The 22,868-nt window shown below is 48.9% G+C and overlaps 1 protein-coding gene, 1 long non-coding RNA gene and 1 other non-coding gene across 4 annotated transcripts in view; 2 read left to right on the top strand and 1 right to left on the bottom strand.

The window, feature by feature from the left end:
* Positions 1–640: 640 nt before the first annotated feature.
* On the bottom strand, positions 641–9,844 carry LOC134738524 (uncharacterized). The gene is made up of 2 exons (XR_010124262.1): positions 9,520–9,844; positions 641–1,220 (listed from the first exon to the last, which is right to left on the bottom strand). It is a non-coding gene; the product is annotated as an uncharacterized LOC134738524 (long non-coding RNA).
* On the top strand, positions 9,622–9,694 carry TRNAM-CAU (transfer RNA methionine (anticodon CAU)). The gene has a single exon. It is a non-coding gene; the product is annotated as a tRNA-Met (tRNA).
* Positions 9,845–9,934: 90 nt separating the features above from the next.
* Positions 9,935–22,868, top strand: part of FBXO31 (F-box protein 31) — a 54,603-nt gene continuing 41,669 nt past the window's right edge. For both annotated transcript variants that reach the window (XM_054453287.2, XM_054453286.2), the window contains exon 1: positions 9,935–10,324. In XM_054453287.2, coding sequence (XP_054309262.1) covers positions 9,973–10,324 — 352 coding nt within the window. In that variant the 5' untranslated portion in view covers positions 9,935–9,972. The remainder of the gene's footprint in view (positions 10,325–22,868) is intronic.

The raw sequence follows: 22,868 nt of genomic DNA, 5'->3' as shown, positions 1-22,868 counted from the left end.
TTGGATAAAGTAATTGGATTAGGCTAATACACTCTACACTGTGAGCTTGAATCATACAAAACATATGAAAATAGCCGGGGGCGGTGGCTCAAGGCTGTAAACCCAGCTCTTAGGGAGGCAGAGGCTGGGAGGATCGCTTGAGCCCAGGAGTTTGAGACGTGCCTGGGCAACATAGCAAGACCCCGTCCTCCACAAAAAAGAAAAAAAAAAGTATGAAAATATATTTCTCGCGCCAGGTGCGGTGACTCATGCCTGTAATTCCAGCACTTTGGGAGGCCAAGGCAGGAGGATCACGAGGTCAAGAGTTCGAGACCAGCCTGGTCAACATGGCGAAACCCCATCTCTACTAAAAATACAAAAATTAGCCGGGTGTGGTGGCGGGCGCCTGTAATCCCAGCTACTCGGGAGGCTGAGGCAGGAGAATCGCTTGAAACCGGAAGGCAGAGGTTGCAGCAAGCCAAGATCGTGCCACTGCACTCCAGCCTGGGGGAAAGAGCAAAACTCCGTCTCAAAAAAAAAAAAGACAGAAAATATATTTCTCAAAGTGGTTTTATATAGTTGGGATTTCTTCTAGAGAAGCCAAGTACTGTCATAGATCCTTGTATAATATAATTAATTACTCCCACCATCAGAAGAATGATGTTAGTTGTAGTTCTTTATTCCACCACTGTTTATTTTATTTATTTATTTATTTGTTTTTTGAGACAGAGCCTTGCACTGTTGCCCAGGCTGGAGTGCAGTGGCGCGATCTCAGCTCACTGCAACCTCCACCTCCTGGGTTCAGGTGATTCTGCTGCCTCAGCCTCCCCAGTAGCTGGGATTACAGGTGCCTGCCACCATGTCCAGCTAATTTTTATATTTGTAGTAGAGACAGGGTTTCACCATGTTGGCCAGGCTGGTCTTGAACTCCCGACCTCAGGTGATCCACACGCCTTGGCCTCCCAAAGTGCTGGGATTACAGGCGCGAGCTACCGCGCCCAGCCAATTGTACCACTCTTTGTGAAATAACGGTGCATTTGTGCAGGTGGCACTTTCTGTCCCTGATTTTTTTGTCATAGTTCTTTACCTCAGACATCTCCGATAGTCACACAATTAATGAAGAAGAGTACTTAAACATTCTCTCTGGTTTCCAGATTCCAAAATTTTTAACCTCTGAAGCTGTGCCTTCACGTGATCTAGGACAGAGTTCAGAAGATGTCTACAGTCTGTTGGTTTGTATTCTGTGAAAATAGAAAAAAAAATCTGGTAAGTGCATATTATGTACCTACCTTCTGCCAAACAACAAAGCATCAGTTTTGAAGTCTTAAAAGAGAGTGGAGTCTGTGTTGCTTTCTTTTCTGGATTTTTATGATATTAAGTATTGACTGGTGAGTGCCTTCTTGGCTGAATTGCTGCTTTGTAAGAAATGGGCTTTTTCTTTCTCTTGCTGGACAACTGTTCCAAATGCAAGAAGAAGGGAAAAAATCGATATCTGGCATATGGAGATGGGGGAGGGGAAGCAGAGTCTCATATTTTCCTACCCTTGGGCATCCATAAAGCTTTACCAAATTACTCCAGGCCTTGGGTTCATTGCCAGAGGAAGTAGCATCGACAGTTGTGTAGTAATGGGCCAGGGTTACTCTGCGTGTTTTTGAAATATAGGACTGAAGTCCACATTTGCAAAGCTGACACTTCTACGCCTAACTTCTAATTCCAACTTGAATCTAAAGCTACATATCCTTCCATGGCTCTCAGAAAAGAATCCAAAGTGATTGGAGTATAAAGATGGCTCATAGGTTTCATTCCCGTCTAAGAATAACACATTTAGTTACATAATATATAATTATATCTATTGTATATATATTATAATGTACATTCATATACAAATAAATATAAGAAACAACTTCATGTAACTTTTGGAAGCATAAGTGTGCTTGAGTATTTATGAAACATTTCATGTGACCCAAAAGACTGCAGTTTAGTAGAAATTTAATGTAGTGAACAATATTCAGAGTGGTAAATTAATATTACTCATGAATTATTTTAAGCTAGTTAATATAAGCATAGTGTAATATAAACGTTAATGTTCCCTGTAATAATCCATGTAAAGTAGAAAAGCAAGAACACATCTTTCATTTTAATTTACTCAGTGTTTTCTCTAGGAATTTCATGGTGCCTTTAAACTACCAAATAATCATTCATTCTTGAAAGTCCAGCAGTGGCACCCTATTCCTTTTTTCATACCATGAAATGACCATAACCGTGGGGAAATGATGTAACTGCTAAGAATTGAATGTGATGGCCCAGCTTGAGTGATGTAAGTGGCTGCAAATCATGCTGTCTAGCTGTGTGTAAGAACGTGTCAAATGAATCACAAAACATTAACCTGACCTACAGAAAGCATCGGGGTTATTTTTTGCCACACTCAATATGGACGGCAAGTCACACGGAGAATTTGCTCTAGGCCTCAGGCCTGCTCGGCCTCTCCCTCCTCTCCTCTTTCTGATTGGAAGAGAGAGGCCACCGGCTTTGTTGTCTGCACCACTATAGGCCCAGTGTCCTATCCATCGTGGTGTCATCGCTTTGCTCTTGAGAGCAAGTAAACAAACAAGTATTGCTCAAGAGGAGTGCAGGGAGCTATTCTCAGAAAGGATTTGGTCAGAAGGATTTAGGGGTTGACACTGAATAGACTGCAGTCTTCAGAATGTCTTCCCTGGAAAATCCAGGGAATAAGTAGCCGGAGCAGGCTGTATGTTGAGTGTCCCCCTCCCCAGGGAAGTTTGGCCTGTTCAGCTTCAAGAATCTGCAAAGTAGAACGTGTGGTAAAGCATTGACAAATCAGTCACGTGACCCGCAGCTGTTTCTTAAATGAGTGTGTAACACCAGGTGGAACGGGCTGAGGTTCCACCATGTTTTTGTTTGCCTGTTTGTTTAATTCTAAACAAATTCTGTAGGACTGCTGTGTTTATAGCTTTTGCTCCATTCTGGGACTGTTAACGTGTACAACTGTGGAGGCTCCATCAGCCCGCTTATTTTAAACTGCAATCCTCTTGTTTAAAGTTTGAATATTTTCCCTTCTTTCCAGTTAGTGTGACTAGTTCTTTTGAGCAGTGGGTAAGATCCCATTTTTTCACATCCGGATTTTGAGAACTCATTGGGATACAGTTAACGTGGCTTTCTTTTTTTTTTTTTTTTGAGACGGAGTCTCACTCTGTCGCCCAGGCTGGAATGCACCGTTGCCTAGTGCATGTGGTGTGATCTCGGCTCACTGCAAGCTCCGCCTCCCGGGTTCACACCATTCTCCTGCCTCAGCCTCCTGAGTAGCTGGGACTATAGGCGCCCACCACCATGCCCGGCTAATTTTTTGTACTTTTACTAGAGACGGGGTTTCACCGTGTTAGCCAGGATGGTCTCGGTCTTCTGACCTCATGATCCACCCGCCTGGGCCTCCCAAAGTGCTGGGATTACAGGTGTGAGCCACCGTGCCCAGCCCAGTTAAGGTGGTTTTCCTCAGTCCAAGAAATACTACTTGTGACCTTTGAGGCAACCAATTGGAAAATGCCCAGCCCTATATTCGACTTAGTTCCTTAGATGTTATCAGTTCTCACTAACAAAGAGGTCATTATTGTAAAGCATCATAGTGTTAAAACAAATGATCTCTTCTATCTAGTTCTTCCTCATTTTAGAATGCACGCACCCTCCTTATTCTTTAAAGGATACATTTCTACATAAAGGAATGTAAACATGTTCCAAGGACATATTCAGCTGTCAGGATTCAATGTGTAGTAGTTTTCTGCTGGCACTGTCTTTCCACTTGGGTTCCTTCCCACCAACAGGTATTGCTGACGCTTTCACGGTCATTCTTTTCTTTCTATTATTATTATTTTTGCAGAGATGGGGTTTCACTTTGTTGCCCAAGCTAGTCTCCTGGGCTCAAGCAATCTTCCCTGCTCAGCCTCCCAAAGTGTTGGGATTCTGGGTGTGAGCCACCACTCCCAGCCTTTTCTTTCTATTCGAAATGGTCAGTGCTAATTCCATCCTTCCACAACTTTGGGTACAGGGCCTTCCATTATTCTTGCTGTCTGTCTTTTGTCCCTTTAATCCTGTGCTTTTCATCCTTGGTTATTCATATATCACCAACCATCTTCTATGGTTACCATTTTCTTTCAAACAGCTCATTTTTTATTTAAGGTCTATTAAAATAGATTTGCCATTGCAGTAATGACCCTGCAATCATAAATTTGATGTACTAGTTACATGTCTCAAATACTAAACCAGAATAAAGGCCGGGTGCAGTGGCTTATGCCTGTAATCCTAGCACTTTGGGATGCCGAGGTGGGTGGATCGCCTCAGGTCAGGAATTCAAGACCAGCCTGGCCAACATGGCAAAAACCCATCTCTATTAAAAATACAAAAATTAGCCAAGTGTGGTGGCACTCGCCTGTAATCCCAGCTACTTGGGGAGGCTGAGGCAGGACAATAGCTTGAACCCAGGAGGCAGGGGCTGCAGTGAGCTGAGATTGTGCCACTGCACTCCAGCCTGGGTGACAGAGCGAGACTCCGTCTCAAAATAAATAAATAAATAAATAAATAAAAAATGTTTCTGTACCACATAAAATCGTCCTGCATACAATTCATTTGCATACCACGCTGCTCACTGAAGCCTGAGTTGGCTTCCCAAAACACCACTTTCATCACTGTGTCATTCCCGAATTTGCGAGGGCTTTATCTGGTCTTCCACGAGTTCACATTCTAACTCCAACCTATATTTTATCTCTTTTTCTTGTCATTTTTAATTTCCATCCTATATTTTCAGCTTCTGCTCAGACCACACCCTGGACTGAACCAGCCTCCTGTTTCCCTCAGGCCTCCTGAGTCCCTTATCTCCGGCAAGTGATGCTCCTTCTCACCATTGTCTATGCCACTGCCTTGAAAACTCCCTTCCTGGCCTCGCCTACTACATGAGCCAGGACAACCAGCTGTCCTTTTTTTCTTTTCTTTCTTTTTTTTTTTTTTTGAGAAAGAGTCTTGCTCTGTCGCCTAGGCTGGAGTGCAGTGGCTCAATCTCGGCTCACTGCAACCTCCGCCTCCCGGGTTCAAGCAATTCTCCTGCCTCAGCCTCCTGAGTAGCTGGGATTACAGGCGCCCGCCACCACGCCCGGCTAATTTTTGTATTTTTTCAGTAGAGACAATGTTTCACCATGTTGGCCAGGCTGATCTTGAACTCCCAACCTCAGGTGATCTGCCCACCTTGGCCTCCCAAAGTTCTGGGATTACAGGTGTGAGCCAGCAGGCCTGGCCGCTATCCTTTTTTTCTAGAACATTCTCCCATCAAGTGTTCTCCTCCTGGCTAACTCCAAATTTTTCTTTGATTTATAAATGTCATTTCCTCAAAGAACCTTTGATCATCCAAAGTCTGGTTTCTGTTATAAGGTCTTGTTAGTTTTACTTATTGTTAGAACATTACAATTTATAATTTATGTATTTATCTATGTGGTTACTTGTTTAATGGCTGATCTCCCTGGTAGATAGCAGGATGTTATTAGTTGAAACTATTTTTTTTTTTTTTTTGGAGACAGTGTCTTGCTCTGTTGCCCAGGCTGGAGTGCAGTGGCACGATCTCGGCTCACTGCAAGCTCTGCCTCCCGGGTTCACACCATTCTCCTGCCTCAGCCTCCCGGGTAGCTGGGAGTACAGGCACCTGCCACCATGCCTGGCTAATTTTTTGTATTTTTAGTAGAGACGGGGTTTCACCGTGTTAGCCAGGATGGTCTTGATCTCCTGACCTCGTGATCCACCCGCCTCGGCCTCCCAAAGTGCTGGGATTACAGGCGTGAGCCACCGCGCCTGGCCATTTTTTTTTTTTTTTGAGATGGAGTCTCCCTCTATCATCCAGGCTGGAGTGCAGTGGCACGATTTCAGCTCACTGCAGCCTCCACCTCCTGAGTTCAAGCAATTCACCTGCCTCAGCCTCGTGAGTAGCTGGGATTACAGGCACACACCACCACGTCCGGCTAATTTTTGTATTTTTAGTAGAGATGGGTTTTCACCGTGTTGGCCAGGCTAGTCTCCAACTCCTGACCTCAGGTGATCCACCCACCTCGGCCTCCCAAAGCCCTGGGATTATACGCGTAAGCCACCGTGCTCAGCCTACTTTTTAAAAAGACATATATACATATATTTCTGTAGATATATTTGGAGCTTATGTTGAGCAAGAGAATATTCCAAATTGCTAACAGTGATTATCCTGAAGGATGTGAGGGGATTGAACGGTGATTCACAAAAACTTTGTTTTACCTGTAGTGTTTATCTTAACAGTGAGGAAATATTTATATATTATTTGTATAATTAAGAATGAAGCCAGGTGTGGTGGCACGTGCCTGTAATCCTAGCACTCTGGGAGGCTGACCCGGGCAGATCACTTGAAGTCAGGAGTTAGAGACTAGCCTGGCCAACATGGTGAAACCTTGTCTCTACATGCCCGTCTCTTCTAAAAAATACAAAAAGTAGTGAGGTGTGGTGGTGCACACCTGTAATCTGAACACTTTGGGAGGCAGGAGGTGGGTGGATCACTTGAGTCCAAGAGTTCCAGACCAGCCTGGGCAACATGGCGAAACCCCATCTCTACAAAAACAAACAAACAAACAAAAATCAGCCTTGATGGTGCTTGCTTGTAGTCCTAGCTCAGGAGGCTGAGGTGGGAGGATCACCTGAGCCCGGGAGGTCAAGGCTGCAGTAAGCTGATATTGTAGCAGGACAAGCTGCAGACAAAACTCCTCAGACACCGGATTAAAGAAGAAGAGGTTTTTATTTGGCTGGGTGCGTCGGCAGACTGGCGTCTTAAGAGCCGAGCTCCCTGAAAAAGAAGTTCTTGGCCTTTTTAAAGGGTTACAACTTTAAGGGGTCCACGTGAAAGGGTCTTGATACATCAAGCAAGCGTGGGAAATGTGACTGGGGGTTACATGCATCAGCTAACAGAATAAAAAGTTTCACAATGCTTTTTTTCATACAGTGTCTCGAATTTACAGATAACACAAGTAGTTTAGGTCAGGGATTGATGTTATTATTATTACTTTTTTTAACTCCTAGGGCCGGGTGGTGGTGCCAAGGCTGTCTGGCTATTTATCTTACTTTTGTTTTTTTCCAACTTTTTGCTTTTTCTCTCCTCCTGCCTTGTGAACTAGGCAAGGTGGGGGGAGGAGGGCAGCAGGAGTAGTAGTGGTCTCCTTCCTTAATATTGTACCACTGTACTCCAGCCCGGGTGACAAAGCAAGACCCTGTATCAAAAAAAAAAAAAAAAGGCAGGCTGGGCGCGGTGGCTCACGCCTGTAATCCTAGCACTTTGGGAGGCCGAGGTGGGCAGATCACGAGGTCAGGAGATCGAGACCATCTTGGCTAACAGGGTGAAACCCCGTCTCTACTAAAAATACAAAAAATTAGCCGGGCGTGGTGGCGAGCGCCTGTAGTCCCAGCTACTTGGGAGGCTGAGGCAGGAGAATCGCTTGAACCTGGGAGTTGGAGGTTGCAGTGAGTCAAGATTGCACCACTGCACTCCAGCCTGGCAACAGAGCGAGACTCCCTCTCAAAAAAAAAAAAAAAAAATTGGTAGCAGTAAATAATACTGGTAAAGTCACCTGGCACATGTATATACACAATATATGCACTGAATAGATGTTCGTGGTGGTCACTGATTCATCCAACAATGATAAATTGTGCAACTACTATGTACCAAGCACTATGCTGTGTCTGTGGCTATAACTATTAATAGTATAATAGTTCCAACTAGGCTAGGTGTGCTGGCTCATGGCTCATACCTGTAATCCCAGCACTTGGGGAGGCCATAGGCAGGCGGATCACCTGAGGTCAGGAGTTCGAGACCAGCAGGCCATGACATACACTGTGAATAAGTGGGTCAACCTTGTGAAAGGAGTTTGCTTTTAGTTTATTATGGTCGCTGGAAGGAGGAGCATTCTGACAACTGGGGGATGGACTGAAAAACAAGGAAAAACGAGTAATCAGGTACTGTTTTTCAATAGTGTGGGCCTGAGATGCTCAAGGTTTGGACATAGGCGCATCTGTATAGATTTTTTTTTTATTATTTTTTGGTTTTGGTGGGGCTTTTTTTTTTTTTGAGACGGAGTCTCGCTCTGTCGCCCAGGTTGAGGTGCAATGGCGCGATCTCGGCTCACTGCAAGCTCCGCCTCCCACGTTCACGCCATTCTCCTGCCTCAGCCTCCCGAGTAGCTGGGACTACATACAGGCTCCCGCCACCACACCCGGCTAATTTTTTGTATTTTTTTTTAGTAGAGATGGGGCTTCACCGTGTTAGCCAGGATGGTCTCGATCTCCTGACCTCGTGATCCGCTCTCCTCGGCCTCCCAAAGTGCTGGGATTACAGGCATGATCCACCGCGCCCGGCCTTGGTGGAGATTTTTTTTGAGACAGGGTCTTGCTGTGTTGTCCAGGCTGGTGTGCAGTGGTGTGATCACAGCTCACTGGAGCCACCAACTCCTGGGCTCAAGCGATTCTCCCGACTCAGCCTCCCGAGTAGGCACCACCATGCCCAGCTAATTTTTTAAATTATTTGTAGAGATGGGGGCGTCTTACTATGTGGTTAGGCTGGTCTCCAACTCCTGGGCTTAACCGATCTACCTGCCTCGGCCTCCCAAAGTGCTAGAATTACAGGCGTGAGCCACTGCGCCTGGCCTGTGTGGTTTGTTTGTTTTAAGAGACAGGGTTTCACCATGTTGGTCAGGCGGGTCTCAAACTCCTGACCTCAGGTGATCCACCCTTCTCCGCCTCCCAAAGTGCTGAGATTACAGAAGTGAGCCACCGCGCCCAGCCATTTGTGGCTATTTTTGTTTTTTGTTTGTTTTGGAGACAGGGTCACGCTGTGTTGCCCAGGCTGAAGTGCAGTGGCGCCATCACGGGTCACTGCAGCCTCGGCCTCCTGGGATCAAGCGATCCTCCCGTCTCAGCCTCTCATTTTAAAATTTTGTTTTGTAGACAGGGTCTCGCTATGTTGCCCAGGCCGGTCTCGAGCTCCCGGCCTCGACTGATACTTCCGCCTGGGCCTCCAAGAGATGAGGTCCGAGGCGAGCCCACGGCGACCTGCGCGGCTGCTCTGGTGAGAGGACGCTTTCGCGGTCACCACCCGCGGACCTGGAAGACGACCCTGCTCCGCGGCCTCGGCGGAGCCGAGCTGGAGCAGGCGTGCGCGGCTCCCAGCAGCTGCAGGAACTGGCGCCGTTTGGGCGGCGCCGCATGGCAGGGCTTCCCTTTCCAGACCGGGCGCGCATCCCCGGACCTCTTGGGCCGCGCCGGCCACCGCCCCTCCAAGCCCTCCCCGGGGCTTCCGCAGGGAGCTCCGGACCCCCGAAGGTCCCTGCAGAGCCCCGCAGCGCGGGCCTTTTGGTTACCATAAGGCGGAGACGATGGAACGCCCGTTGTTTCGATGGTCAAAAGGGTTTCTAGGCGCCCTTTGGGGTTCTGGCTGCTGTCTCTGTATTTGGAGGCTGTAAGGCGCATCATCTTACTCACCGGCTGGCGCGGCACAGTTTCGGGCGCCGGAAGCGGGGCGCACGGGCGCGAGGGGCGACCCCTGTCTCCACAAAAGCCGCGGCGCGAAGCGGTCGTCGAGCAGCCTCGTTAGCGCAGTAGGCAGCGCGTCAGTCTCATAATCTGAAGGTCGTGAGTTCGAGCCTCACACGGGGCAGCTTGACGTTTTTGCACTCGGCATCACCACTTTCTTTTCCCGTGCCCGCCACGGGCGGCGCCCTCACGCCGGAGGGGATGGCAGCCGGGCGGGGTCTCGGAGGTCACCGCCCCGCGGGGAGGGGGTGGCGCGGCCAGGGCGGAGCTCCAGGTAGGGGCGGGGCTGGGCTCTCCAGGGGGCGTGGCGGGCTCTGCGGCGGGGGCGTGGCTCGGCGCTGGCGGGGCGGGGCCGCGCTGGAGCGTGCGCACAGGCGGCGGCAGTGGCCGTCACTGGGCGGCATGGCGGTGTGCGCTCGCCTCTGCGGCGTGGGCCCGTCGCGCGGATGCCGGCGCCGCCAGCAGCGCCGGGGCCCGGCCGAGACGGCGGCGGCCGACAGCGAGCCGGACACAGACCCGGAGGAGGAGCGCATCGAGGCTAGCGCTGCGGTGCTGGCCGGGGTGGGGGGCGGCTTGTGCGCGGGCCCCTCGCCGCCGCCCCCGCGCTGCTCGCTGCTGGAGCTGCCGCCCGAGCTGCTGGTGGAGATCTTCGCGTCGCTGCCGGGCACCGACCTACCCAGCTTGGCCCAGGTCTGCACGAAGTTCCGGCGCATCCTCCACACCGACACCATCTGGAGGAGGCGTTGCCGCGAGGGTGAGCGCGCGGGGGCGGCGGGGCCGGGAGGGGCGGGGGTCCCGGCCGGGTGGAGGCCTCGGTCCTGGGAGTGGCGGGGGCGGTGGCCCCGGCTCGGGGCCACCAGATGGGCGCGGGGCCCGGCGATGTGGAGTTTCGGGTGTGGGTGGGGAGCGGCCGCGGTGCCACCACGTTGAGGGGGCCAGGGAGGTATTTGAGGGGTTTAGGGAGGGTCCGAGGGGTCCAGGGAGAGGCAGACGGGGCTAAGGAGGGGTTGAGGGAGTCAGGGAGGTATCGAAGAGGCCCTGACGCGGGGCACGGGACACCACGCGGCCGAGGCCGTGCTGAGAGCTGGGACTGGGGTCCCCCGAGGTCTGCGCCGGGCCTAAGCTGACGCCTGGGGGCCGCCTCCTATGCCCCTGCCTTGGAGGCGAGCCGAGGGTGCCTCGCTGGCCCCGACCAGCGAGACGAGGTGAACTTGAAGAAATCGGGAGCAGGCCGGGCGCGGTTTCACGCCTGTAATCTCAGCACTTTGGGAGGCCGAGGCAGGCGGGTCACCTGAGGTCAGGAGTTCGAGACCAGCCTGGCGAAAATGGTAAAACCCCGTCTCTGCTTAAAAAAAAATACAAAAATTAGCCGGGCGTGGTAGCGGGCGCGTGTAATCCCAGCTACTCGGGAGGATGAGGCAGAAGAATGGCTTGAACCCGGGAGGCGGAGGTTGCATTGAGCCAAGATCCGGGCCATTGCACTCCAGTCTAGGCGACAGAGTGCGACTCCGTCTCAAACAACAGCAACAAAAAATTAGAGGAGCAGAGGAAGCCCAGTGTCGGGGGCTCCTGATGGTGGGGGCGTATAGAGACGGATAGATCACAGCGGTGCTGGCTGGACTTTTGCCTTCAGCAATATTGGATGTAACAGATCGCAGGAGGAGATGTTTACTTAATCTGGAGTTCAAGGCTCTCTCTGTTTAAAGGTTGACAGCTCTTTGATGTTGAAGCAGCTCATATTTAGGTAAAAAGGACAGGTTAGAAAACATTCAAACGATGCAGAACAGCAAAAGGAACAAAGTAAATACCATCAGAGATCCCAGCAGTCAAAGATAAACCACTCTTAACATTTTAAAAAACCTCTCAGAGTGATGTGTGCCTTCTTCCCTAAAGGATATAATGCCGTATATATTCTCTTAGAGACAGTGTAGTATAAACAACGCTGCATAGTATTTCACTGCCTGCATATAGCACAGACTCGTCCCTCACTGATAAGCTTTGAAGTCTGTATTTTTTTCCATGCATAAACAGTGCTTTGAAGACTGCTTTGTGCATTTTATAGAAATTTAGGAGATTGACATGTCTCCTTGGGAACTTCTGAGATTGTCTTGGTGGGGTGCCCTTCCTTCTTTTTTTTTTTTTTTTTTTTTGCGACGGAGTCTCTCTCTGTCACCCAGGCTGTGGAGTGCAGTGGCGCCGTCTTGGCTCACTGCAGCCTCCCCCTCCCAGGTTCAAGTGATTCTCCCGCCTCAGCCTCCGGGTAGCTGTGACTACAGGTGCGTGCCACTATGCCCGGCTAATTTTTGTATTTTTAGTAGAGACGGGGGTTTCACTGTGTTGGCCAGGATGGTCTCGAACTCCTGACCTTGTGATTCGCCCGCTTCCGCCTCCCAAAGTGTTGGGATTACAGGCTTGAGCCCCCGCGCTGGCTGGTAGGGTGCACTGCCTCAAGTGGGATTCTGGATTTGCAGGACTGCATGTTGATGAAACTTTTGCAATCTATTGTCGGGCTCTTTGAGTTTGCACCCCAAGGAGGTCTGCATGAGAAGAACCCTTTCTCCAAGTCCTCCCGGACAGTAGAGTTCGTCATAAATTATTTTTGTTGCTTAATGGTCAAGGCCCCAGATTTGGAGTCAGCTGACTTGGGCCCCAGCCCAGGCTCTGTTTATCTGCTGTGAGATCCTGGACTAGCTGCTTCACCTTCCCCAGTCCTGTTGGGAGCATGAGTGGCAAGTGCTGCTCCCGGAGGCGCTTGGAGGGTGAATGAGGTGATGCATGTGAAGCCCTCTCCCCTAAATGGTAGCTGGGGGGTGTTGATGATTCTTGACTATTTTTATTGTGCCTTTTTGCGAATTCCCTATTTGTGGCTTGTTTTGGTCTTTTTTTCTCTTAAGATGTCTATTTTTGTCTTTTTCTCTTAGAGTGTCTATTTTTGTCTTACAAATTGTGAGAACTGAGTATTAGTGATACAAAATTTTTGTCATGTACATGGAAAGTAAAGTTCTTTTTTACATTTTAAAATTGAGACAAAGGCAGTTCCACTTTCTGTTTCCCTGTGAAGTCTACCCATTTGCTCTGGTATGCACTTTGTGTAGCTGTAAGACTCAGATTCCCCACGGATGTGTCATTGTGCTTTGAAGTTTCTCCATCAGGCAGCCAGACCTGTGTGGTGACCTCTGGAGGGTTTGTTTGGGAAACCGTAAGGTATATATGGCTCAGCAGAGGGATAATAGAAGGTTTTTTGTGTAATCAAAAATTCAAAGGTATACCGTAGAACAACCGGAATTACAACTCAGAATAAATTCTTAGATTACTAACAGAAATATGAAAAGTCCTGATGGAGATGTAGAAAGCAACTGGGGACAGATATAGGACCTTCAATGCTTTCTTTCCCACTGCTGCGGTTCTCAGCGCAGCTGTCCCGGGACGCCAGACACCGTGACGTAGAATGATAGCATCTTGTTCACCCAGGTGACCTGCTAACATGAGAATTCTCATTTTGAGACATTAAAAACACACTTTGGCAGGCCAAGGCTGGCGGATCACTTGAGCCCAGGAGTTCAAGACCAGCCTCGGCAACATGATAAAACCCCCATCTCTACAAAAATTACAAAAGTTAGCCAGTCATGGTGCTGTGTGCCTGTGGAAGGCTGAGGTGGGAGGATCACCTGACCCTGGGACGGTTGAGGCTGCAGTGAGCCGTGAACATGCTGCTGCACTCCAGTCTGGGTGACAGAGTGAGACCCTTTCGCAAAGAAAACCCATGAAAAACAAAAATGATGAACCAGGCATATTTCCAGCCATTCCCAATAAAGGACTTAAATCATTTGTCATATTTGCTTTTGGTTCGTTTGTCTTTTTTTTTTTTTTTGAGACGGAGTCTCGCTCTGTCACAAGGCTGGAGTTCAGTGGTGCATTCTTGGCTCACTACAGCCTCTGCCTCCTGAGTTCAAGCAGTTCTCCTGCCTCAGCCTCCCAAGTAGCTGGGACTACAGGCGCCTGCCACTATGCCCGGCTAATTTTTGTATTTTTAGTAGAGACGGGGTTTCACCGTTTTGGCCAGGATGGTCTTGATATTTTCACCTCATGATCCACCCGCCTCGGCCTCCCAAAGTGCTGGGATTACAGGTGTGAGCCACCGCGGCAGGCCTTTTTTTTTTTCTTTTGGAGCGGAGTCTCGTTCTGTCGCCCAGGCTGGAGTGCAGTGGCCCAACTTGTATTTTTAAGTTCTATTCATGTTAATACATTTTAGTTCTGTCTTTTTAAATGGTATGCCAGCCGGGCGCTGTGGTTCACGCCTGTAATTCCAGCACTTTGGGAGGCCAAGGCGGGCGGATCACCCGAGATCAGGAGTTGGAGACCAGCCTGGTCAACATGGTGAAACCCCGTCTCTACTAAAAATTCAAAAATTAGCTGGGCGTGGTGGTGGGCGTCTGTAATCCCAGCTATTCTGGAGGCTGAGGCAAGAGAATTGCCGGGTCTGTCCCACAGACCCTGGCTGATGGATGAAATGAGTACTCAGACACAGGTATGCAGTGTTAAGAGCAGCTAGGTGACTTCCTGGCTCTAGTGGCCAGCGAGCAGCCCCAGAAGCTGGAGCTGCTTGCTTTTATTCAGTGCAGGCACAATGCGGAAAACCTGGGGCAAACACAGCCTGCAGGTAATTAACATTTATTGTTCCCCTTTCAGGGAACATCATGTGCTGATGATCAAAGGTCAGTTCCTGGTCAACATAAGTAAACAAGCCTATTTAAGATAAATTCCTCCACACTCCTTGTACCTACCCCATGCCCTCTGCCTCAGGGTTATAGAACAGCTGCCTTCAGCTATTCTCCCCCGGGGCTCTGCAGAACCTTCCCGCCTTTCAGAAGGTTTGCATCCTTTCCCTATAGTTTTTCCCACCACTCTGACTGATCTGTCCTACAGAGAATTGCTTGAACCCGGGAGGTGGAGGTTGCAGTGAGCCAAGATCATGCCATTGCCCTCCAGCCTGGGCTACAAGAGTGAGACTCCGTCTCAAAAAAACAAAACAAAACAAAAAGGTATGTGATGGTTCATAACTCTGAGTGATCACAGAGTTCTTTTGCTTATTTTTATTTTTTCACTAGGTGCAGTGTGGCAGTGAACTCTCATGTCTTTGGATATATATATATGTGTGTATATATATATATATATATATTTTTTTTTTTTTTTTTTGAGACGGAGTCTCGCTGTGTCGCCCTGGCTGGAGTGCAGTGGCGCCATCTCCGCTCACTGCAAGCTCCGCCTCCTGGGTTCACGCCATTCTCCTGCCTCTGCCTCCCGAGTAGCTGGGACTACAGGCGCCCGCCACCATGCCCGGCTAATTTTTTTCTCTTTTTAGTAGAGACGGGGGTTTCACCGTGTTAGCCAGGGTGGTCTTGATCTCCTGACCTCGTGATCCACCCACCTCTGCCTCCCAAAGTGCTGGGATTACAGGCGTGAGCCACCACGCCCAGCCAGGATGTGTATGTATTTGAACATTTCTCTGAGGATTATATCCAGGAGTGGTGTTGCTGGGGTAGGCAGGGGTGAGATAAGCAGTTTTGCTAGATGGTTCCCAGAGTGATTTCCCTTTGTACACCTGTCACCAGGCCATGGATGGGCAAGTTACAGAAGGAGAAACTTAACTGCCCGGATGCAGTATTGCACAGTAGCTGCCAGCACTTTTAAGTTTCTCATTTAATCCAGTGAATTCTCTAATTCTGCTAAATTCTCTCTAATTTTAATGATTCCTCTTTAAAAATCGATGCCAATTTGGGTGAATTTTATTCACCATTTATTTTGCATTTTTATTTTGTGCCATTTTATTTTGCGCCATTTTATTTTGCATTTGCCTGGTAACTAGTGAGGGTGCACATTTAAAAAATGTATTTATTGATCATTTGGATTTATTTTATTTATCTTTCATTTTTGCTCCTTTTTTCCTTTCTTTGATTTGTGGATTTTATTTATGTAATCTGGATAGATTTCTGGTTTTGTTTGTTTTTTTTTTTTTTTGAGATGGAGTTTTGCTCTTGTTGCCCAGGCTGGAGTGCAATGGCACTATCTTGGCTCACTGCAACCTCTGCCTCCCGGGTTCAAGCAATTCTCCTGCCTCAGCCTCCTGAATAACTGGGATTACAGGTGTGCGCCACCATGCTTGGCTAATTTTTTGTATTTTTAGTAGAGACGGGGTTTCTCCATGTTGGTCAGGCTGGTCTCAAACTCCCAACCTCAGGTGATCCGCCTGCCTCGGGCTCCCAAAGTGCTAGGATTACAGGTGTGAGCCACTGTGCCTGGCCTAGATTTCTGTTTTTTTATATATACATGTTTTTTCTTTTCTTTTTGAGACTGGGTCTCTTTCTGTCACCCAGGCTAGAGTGTAGTGGTGCAGTCACGGCTCACTACAGCCTCCACCTCCCAGGCTGAAGTGATCCTCCCACCTCAGTCTCCCAAGAAGCTGGGAGTACAGGCGTGCACCACCACACCCAGCTAATTTTTTTGCGTTATTTTGTAGAGATGGGGTCTCACTGTGTTGCCCCCACTGGTCTTGAACTCCTGGCCTCAAGTGATTCGCCCGCCTTGGCCTCCTAAAGTACTGGGATTACAGGCGTGAGCCGCTGCATCTGGCTTGTTTAATATATTGCAAAACATTTTCTCATTGTCTATAGTCATTTGCTTTTCAACTTCATTTATAATGACTTTGGCAAAATTTCCAACTTTTTTTGGGACAGGGTCTCCCTCGTTATGTCACCCAGGTTGGAGTGTAGTGGTGCTATCATGGCTCACTACGGCCTTGACTTCTTGGGCGTAAATGATCCTCCCACCTCAGCCTCCTGAGTAGCTGAGACTACAGGCACGTGCCAACACACCTGGCTAATTTTTGTATCTTTTTGTAGAGACAGATTTTTACCATGTTGCCCAGGCTGGTCTGGAACTCCTGGGCTCAAGTGGTCCGCCCGCCTCGGCCTCCCAAAGTGCTGGGATTACTGGCGAGAGCCACCGTGCCCAGCCTAAAATTTCCAACTTTAATCAAAATTATAGATTTCAAACTTTATGCTTAAATGATCAGTTTACACCCCAAAGTTACGAACATGGTAAACAGCTAGATTTTCAGTTTCATGAGTTCATTGTGGCAGCTTTAATTCCATCTCATCTAGGTCAGGCATCAGACCGTGGGCAAGCCTGTGTGGTATTACAGATGTCTTACTTTGTTAGTCTAATTGTGTTTGGAAATACAGATAGGAATAGTTGTATATGAGACAGATCTGGTCTTAGTTCTCTGAGCCCTGAAACTTCATCTTTCCTAACATTTGGTTATGGTGGATACTGATAAGGCCAAGGGCAGGCCAGTTCAAGTGAGAAACAGGGCTGGCCCCAGCCTTGTGAGGAGGAGCAGAGCTTGGGCTGCCTGGGAGGTGCATGGTCCTTGCCCACCTGGCGTCCTGGCAGGGGTATAAGGGTGGCTCCACTTTTTAGTGTCTTGGGGGGTGGTGAGTGAGGCTGATTTCTGTGTTTACCACCCATTGTTTACTTGTCTGCTTTCTGTGTTTATTTTCTTTTTTCACAGATGTTGAATACTTTCTATCATTTAATAATGGGGCCAGGTGTGGTGTCTCATACCTGTAATCCCAGCACTTTGGGAGGCCAAGGTGGGCAGATCATTTGAGGTCAGGAGTTCGAGACCAGCCTGGCCAACATGGTGAAACCCCCGTCTCTACTAAAAATACAAAAATTAGCTGGACGTGGTGACTCACGCCTGTAATCTCACTTACTTGGGAGACTGAGGCAGGAGAATAGCTTGAACCTTGGAGGCAGAGGTTACAGTGAGCCGAGATAGCGCCACTGCACTCCAGCCTGGGCGACAGAGTAAGACTCTGTCTCAAAAAAAAAAAAAAAAAAGAAAATTGAGTTTCCCACAACAGAAAACAAGCAACAAAAATGGGAGTGGGAAAAAGGGAACCTCTGCCTGTCTTTCAATGCTTCAGATAATTTTGGGCCACGACTGACTTTAGGATGTGGGTGAGGCTTGCGTGTTTAAGGCTCTTTCTAAAGGGATAGGATGCTGTGGCAGTGGAGGGGAAGGGGGATACACTGGCAACTGGAAATGAGGTGGTTATTTATAATGCGTTTGGTCAGTGAGAAGCTGAAGATTTCCATTGTCCTGTTGGCAATAGTAAGCTGGTTATGTTGATACTGCTGTGGCGTCTCTGGCCCCTGCATGTCGGGAAGTGGAGTGACTCAGTCTAAGGGTGGTGGCGGGGGCAGCTTGGAGCTGGTGGGTTAAATCTTTTCTAGCAGTGTTTATTTGGGCAGGTGAAGGGAGTTCCCACTGAAAGCTATGTCTGTACTTGTGATGTTGGGGCAGGCAGATCACAAATAAGGGCTCCTTCTCCGGATAGGAAACAAAACCAAACCCACTCCAGCCTGCAGGGCCTGGCAGGGTGGGTGTGGGACCCTTCTTTGATGTGTCGCCTTGTTGGCCTCTGGCAGTTCCTTGCCTGAGGACTGTAAAGAAGCCTTCACTTTCTGGGGTGCTGGGGCAGGATCTGGCTGCGTCTCTTGCTGTGGCCCTGCCTGGGCTTGTTTTGGTTAGTCATTGACCGTTTAGTTGATGTGTTGTGAAATGCCAGCCTGTTTTGGCACTGTTTATTTATTTATTTATTTATTTTTTGAGACAGAGTCTTGCTGTGTTGCCCAGGCTGGAGGGCAGTGGCGTCATCTCTTCTCACTTCAACCTCTACCTCCTGGGTTCAAGTGATTCTCTGCGTCATCCTCCCAGGTAGCTGGGGATCACAAACGCGCACCACCGTGCCCAGCTAATTTTTTTTTTTTTTTTGAGACGTAGTCTTGCTCTGTTGCCCAGGCTGGAGTGCAGTGGTGCAATCTCGGCTCACTGCAAGCTCCGCCTCCCGGGTTCACGCCATTCTCCTGCCTCAGCCTCTCCGAGTAGCTGGGACTACACGCGCCCGCTACCACACCCGGCTAATTTTTTGTATTTTTTAGTAGAGATGGGGTTTAACCGTGTTCTTGATCTCCTAACCTCGTGATCCGCCTGCCTTGGCCTCCCAAAGGGGTGGAATTACAAACGTGAGCCACCGCGCCTGGCCTAACTTTTGTATTTTTTGTAGAGCCAGGGTTTCACTATGTTGGCCAGGCTGGTCTTGAACTCCTGATCTCAGGTGATCTGCCCGCCCCATCCTCTCAAAGTGTTGGGATTACAGGCATGACACTGCGCCCAGCCGGCACTGCTCATTTATGAGCTACTTCATGAAGTCTGCCTAAAGCTCATATGCTTTGGAAATTCATAGCATCATTCTGAATCAAAATATTCAAATAATAACAAAAGATTACATTTAAAAACAGGAATGACTCAGGCGCATACTCCTCCCTGAACTCCGGAGAGTGAGGTACACTAGCCAGCATGGTCCCTGCAGTGCCCAGTTTTGAATTTAGAATTCATAGCTTGCCGTTTCCTCCGTGAATGATAAATAATGTTACGTGGAATACTATTTGTAGAACATTTTTGTCCGTTGTAAGCCTAAGGTGGGTCTAAATTTCATCATCGCTAGAAATACCCTTTTCCTATACAGACAGTCGGACTTAGGACTGTCCGGCTGGCATGAGAGTGACACATTCAGTAGGAACTGCTGCACGTGCCCATGCAGCCATTCTGTTTCCACTTTCAGTGCGGTACCCAATAAATCACAAGATAGTCAACGCTTTATTATACAATAAAGTGATTTTCGATGATTTTGCGCAGCTGTAGGCTAAGTTTTCTGAGCTCATTTAAGGTGGGTTAGGCTAAGCTGTGATGTTCCGTAGGTCAGGGGTAGTCAAGTAGTCAGTGCATTTTCAACTTACCACATTTTCCTCTCTTTTTTTTTTTTTTCTTTTTGTTGAGACAGGGCCTCACTCTGTTGCTCAGGCTGGAGTGTAGTGGCGCAATCATGGCTCATGGCAACTTTGACCTCCTAGGCTCGAGGAATCCTCCCGCCTCAGCCTCTCAAGTAGTTGGGACTGTAGGCATGTGCCACCACACCTGGCTACATTTTTTGTATTTTTTGTAGAGATGGGGTCTCACAGTATTGCCCAGGCTGGTCTGGAAGTCCTGGCCTCAAAGGAACCTCCTGCCTTGGCCTCCCAAAGTGCATTACAGGTGTGAACCACTATGCCCGGCCTTCATATTTACAGTGGGTTTATTGGAATGTAATCCTGTCACAAGTTGAAAAGCATCTGTACTGTCTGATCTGTATGATAAAAATGAGAAATTTAAAGCCAGTATTTAATGTTTTTGAATGCAGAAGAAAGTGCTATTTCTGTTCTCTTTTGATTTGCTGATGCACAGTGTGAGAGCTATAGCTTTGGTTAAACGTGGCTGAAACTGGAGGGGTCAGCTCGGGAAGAAGTGAAAGGGGCAAGTTAGTGGTTTAAAACTTGGCTTTAGGGCGTGGTGGCACACACTTGTAGTCCCAGTTACTCTGGAGGCTGAGGGAGCCTGGAGGATTGCTTGTGTCCAGGAGTTCAAGGCTGCAGTGAGCTTGTTCATACCGCTGCACTCCAGCCTGGATGACAAAGTGAGACCCTGTCTCCAAAAAAAAAAAAAAAAAAAAAGTTGGCTTCAGGTATGTATGTGTATATATATATCCAGGTGTGTGTGTATATATATATGTATATATATAATAATAATAATAATTGTTGTTATTTTTGAGACAGAGTCTCGCTCTGTCGCCCAGGCTGGAGTGCAGTGGCGCGATCTTGGCTCACTGCAAGCTCCGCCTTCTGGGTTCACGCCATTCTCCTGCCTCAGCCTCCCGAGTAGCTGGGACTACAGGTGCCCGCCACCATGCTCGGCTAATTTTTTTGTCTTTTTAGTAGAGACGGGGTTTCACCATGTCAGCCAGGATGGTCTCGATCTCCTGACCTTGTGATCCGCCTGCCTCTGCCTCCCAAAGTGCTGTGATTACAGGCATGAGCCACCGCGCCCGGCCAGCTTCAGGAATTGGCTGGGTGCTGTGGATCATATCTGTAATCTCAGCACTTTGGGAGGCTGAGGCAGGAGGATCACTTGAGGCCAGGAGTTGGAGACCAGCCTGGGCCACATGGCAAGACCATGTGAACAAAGAGGCCGGGTGCAGTGGCTCACGCCTGTAATCCCAGCACTTTGGGAGGCTGAGGCGGGTGGATCACCTGAGGTCAGTAGTTCGAGACCAGCCTGGTCAATATGGTGAAACCCCGTCTCTACTAAAAGTACAAAAATTAGTGGGGTGTGGTGGAGTGCCTGTAGTCCCAGCTACTTGGGAGGCTGAGGCAGAAGAATTAACTGCTTTGAACCCAGGAGGCAGAGGTTGCAGTGAGCCAAGATCACACCACTGCACTCCAGCCCTGGTGACAGAGCGAGACTCTGTCTCAAAAAAAGAAAAAAAAAAGGAAATTAACCAGGTGTGGTGGCACACGCCTGTGGCCCCAGCTACTCAGGAGGCTGAAGTGGGAGAATCACATGAGCCCAGGAGTTTGAGGTTGCAGTGACCTGCGATCTTACCATTGCACTGCAGCCTGAGTGATGGAGTGAGACCCTACCTCTAAAAAGACAAAAAGAAATGCTTCATGATTCTTGTTAGCAGACGGTTGTTGAGCCCACTGGTTCTGATGGAATGGGTGGCGGGTGGGCAGCTGGATAAACGCACTGTCCAGGCGGTAGCAACACCGTGACTGAGCCAGGAGATGGGAACACTGGCCCCTGTCCTGACATGCAGTGGGGTCTCAGCACTGTGGGGAAAGCCTTTTTCCTTTTCCTCTGCCTTTCCACTGGGAAGGAGGGTAGTTCTCTATATTTTTGCAAGTTGAATCTCATCCACCACTGTCTAGAGAAATAGTCATTTTCACTTAGCAAAGCACAAGGAGAATAAAGGAAAATGGTGCTTATTAGGGGAACATTTTATTTTTCCCTGCTGTGTTGCCTAGACTGGAGTGCAATGGCATGATCTCGGCTCACTGCAACCTCCACATCCTGGGTTCATATGATCCTCCTTCCTCAGCCTCCCCAGTAGCTAGGACTACATGCATGCGCCACCATACCTGGCTAATTTTTGTGTTTTTAGTAGAAATGGGGTTTTGCCATGTTGTCCAGACTGGTCTCGAACTCCTGAGCTCAAGCAGTCTGCCCACCTTGGCCTCCCAAAGTGCTGGGATTACAGACATGAGCCACTGCACCCAGCCCAAACATTTTTTAAGACTATTTTTTTTTTAACTTAAAAAAAAAAAAATTAAAAACGAAAGTGAATCTGGCACCCGGAAGGTGTTGAGTGGAGGTTTCCCCTTCCCCACTTCTCATGGGACACGCCCTGAGACTTGCCCAGCAGAACCGATTGGTTGCTAGAGGTCCTGGCACTGCACGCTCACTGATCCTGTTTGTAATGCAATGACGTAATGCATCTGAGGGTCTGGGGTTTGTCTTTCTGTCTGGAAAGGGCATGTACACACAGGGCATCTTGGGATCTTGGAGCGGAACAAGTGTCCTCTCAAAAAACAAGTGTGTCCCTGCTGTCTCTCCCCTTTCTGGGTCAGCGTCCTTTGACGGGAACACTGTCCCTGGCCACCGGGGTGGTGGAGAGAATTAGCCACGACTCATCAGGCCTGCCTGGCATGAGTGGAGGAAGAGGACGCGTCTGAAATCTCGGGAAGATCCTGGGTGATAGGATTGTAGAGTCAGACTCAGAGAAGTGTCGTGAACAGTGTCACCGAGTGATCATTTGTGCCCTTTGGGAAGGAGTAGTATCGGGGATGACCACTGCACCTTAGTGAGAGAGGACTCCCTTGGCCAGTGGGTGCCTGTCGTGGGTGCCAGAGGAGGGGCAGAAGTCCTGGCTGGAGGAGGCAGTCTTCTCAAGGCTCCTGTCCACATGGAGACTTATTGTAGGGATGAGACTGAGCAGGAGGCACGCTGGCTCAGTGGTTGCCTCATTGTTTAGCACCCACGTACTCTGGTGTTTGGTAGGAGACGCCTGGGGGCTGCGCCCAGGCTTTGTTTTTTCCATTTCATCCTGAGGGGACGCTGGCTGCGGGAGTGTTTGCAGATCTGCTGCATTATTTAAAAACAGCAAGTTTTCCATGTAGTCAGGCTGATGGCTGCAGAGCTGGGGAGTGTTGGGGAGTGCCGGGCCGCAGTTGGGGCGCTGTTCTTGGAGCCCGGGGACATGTCCCCCCTGCCACCGCCAGCTCATTCCCTGTGCCTTAACTTCCTTTTTAGCCTCAGAAGCAGAAGAATTTAAGCCATATTTCCTATGGATTGTAATTAT

Source organism: Pongo pygmaeus, chromosome 18, assembly GCF_028885625.2.
Source record: "Pongo pygmaeus isolate AG05252 chromosome 18, NHGRI_mPonPyg2-v2.0_pri, whole genome shotgun sequence".
NCBI lineage: Eukaryota > Metazoa > Chordata > Mammalia > Primates > Hominidae > Pongo > Pongo pygmaeus.
This window is presented reverse-complemented; position numbering and strand designations above follow the sequence as displayed.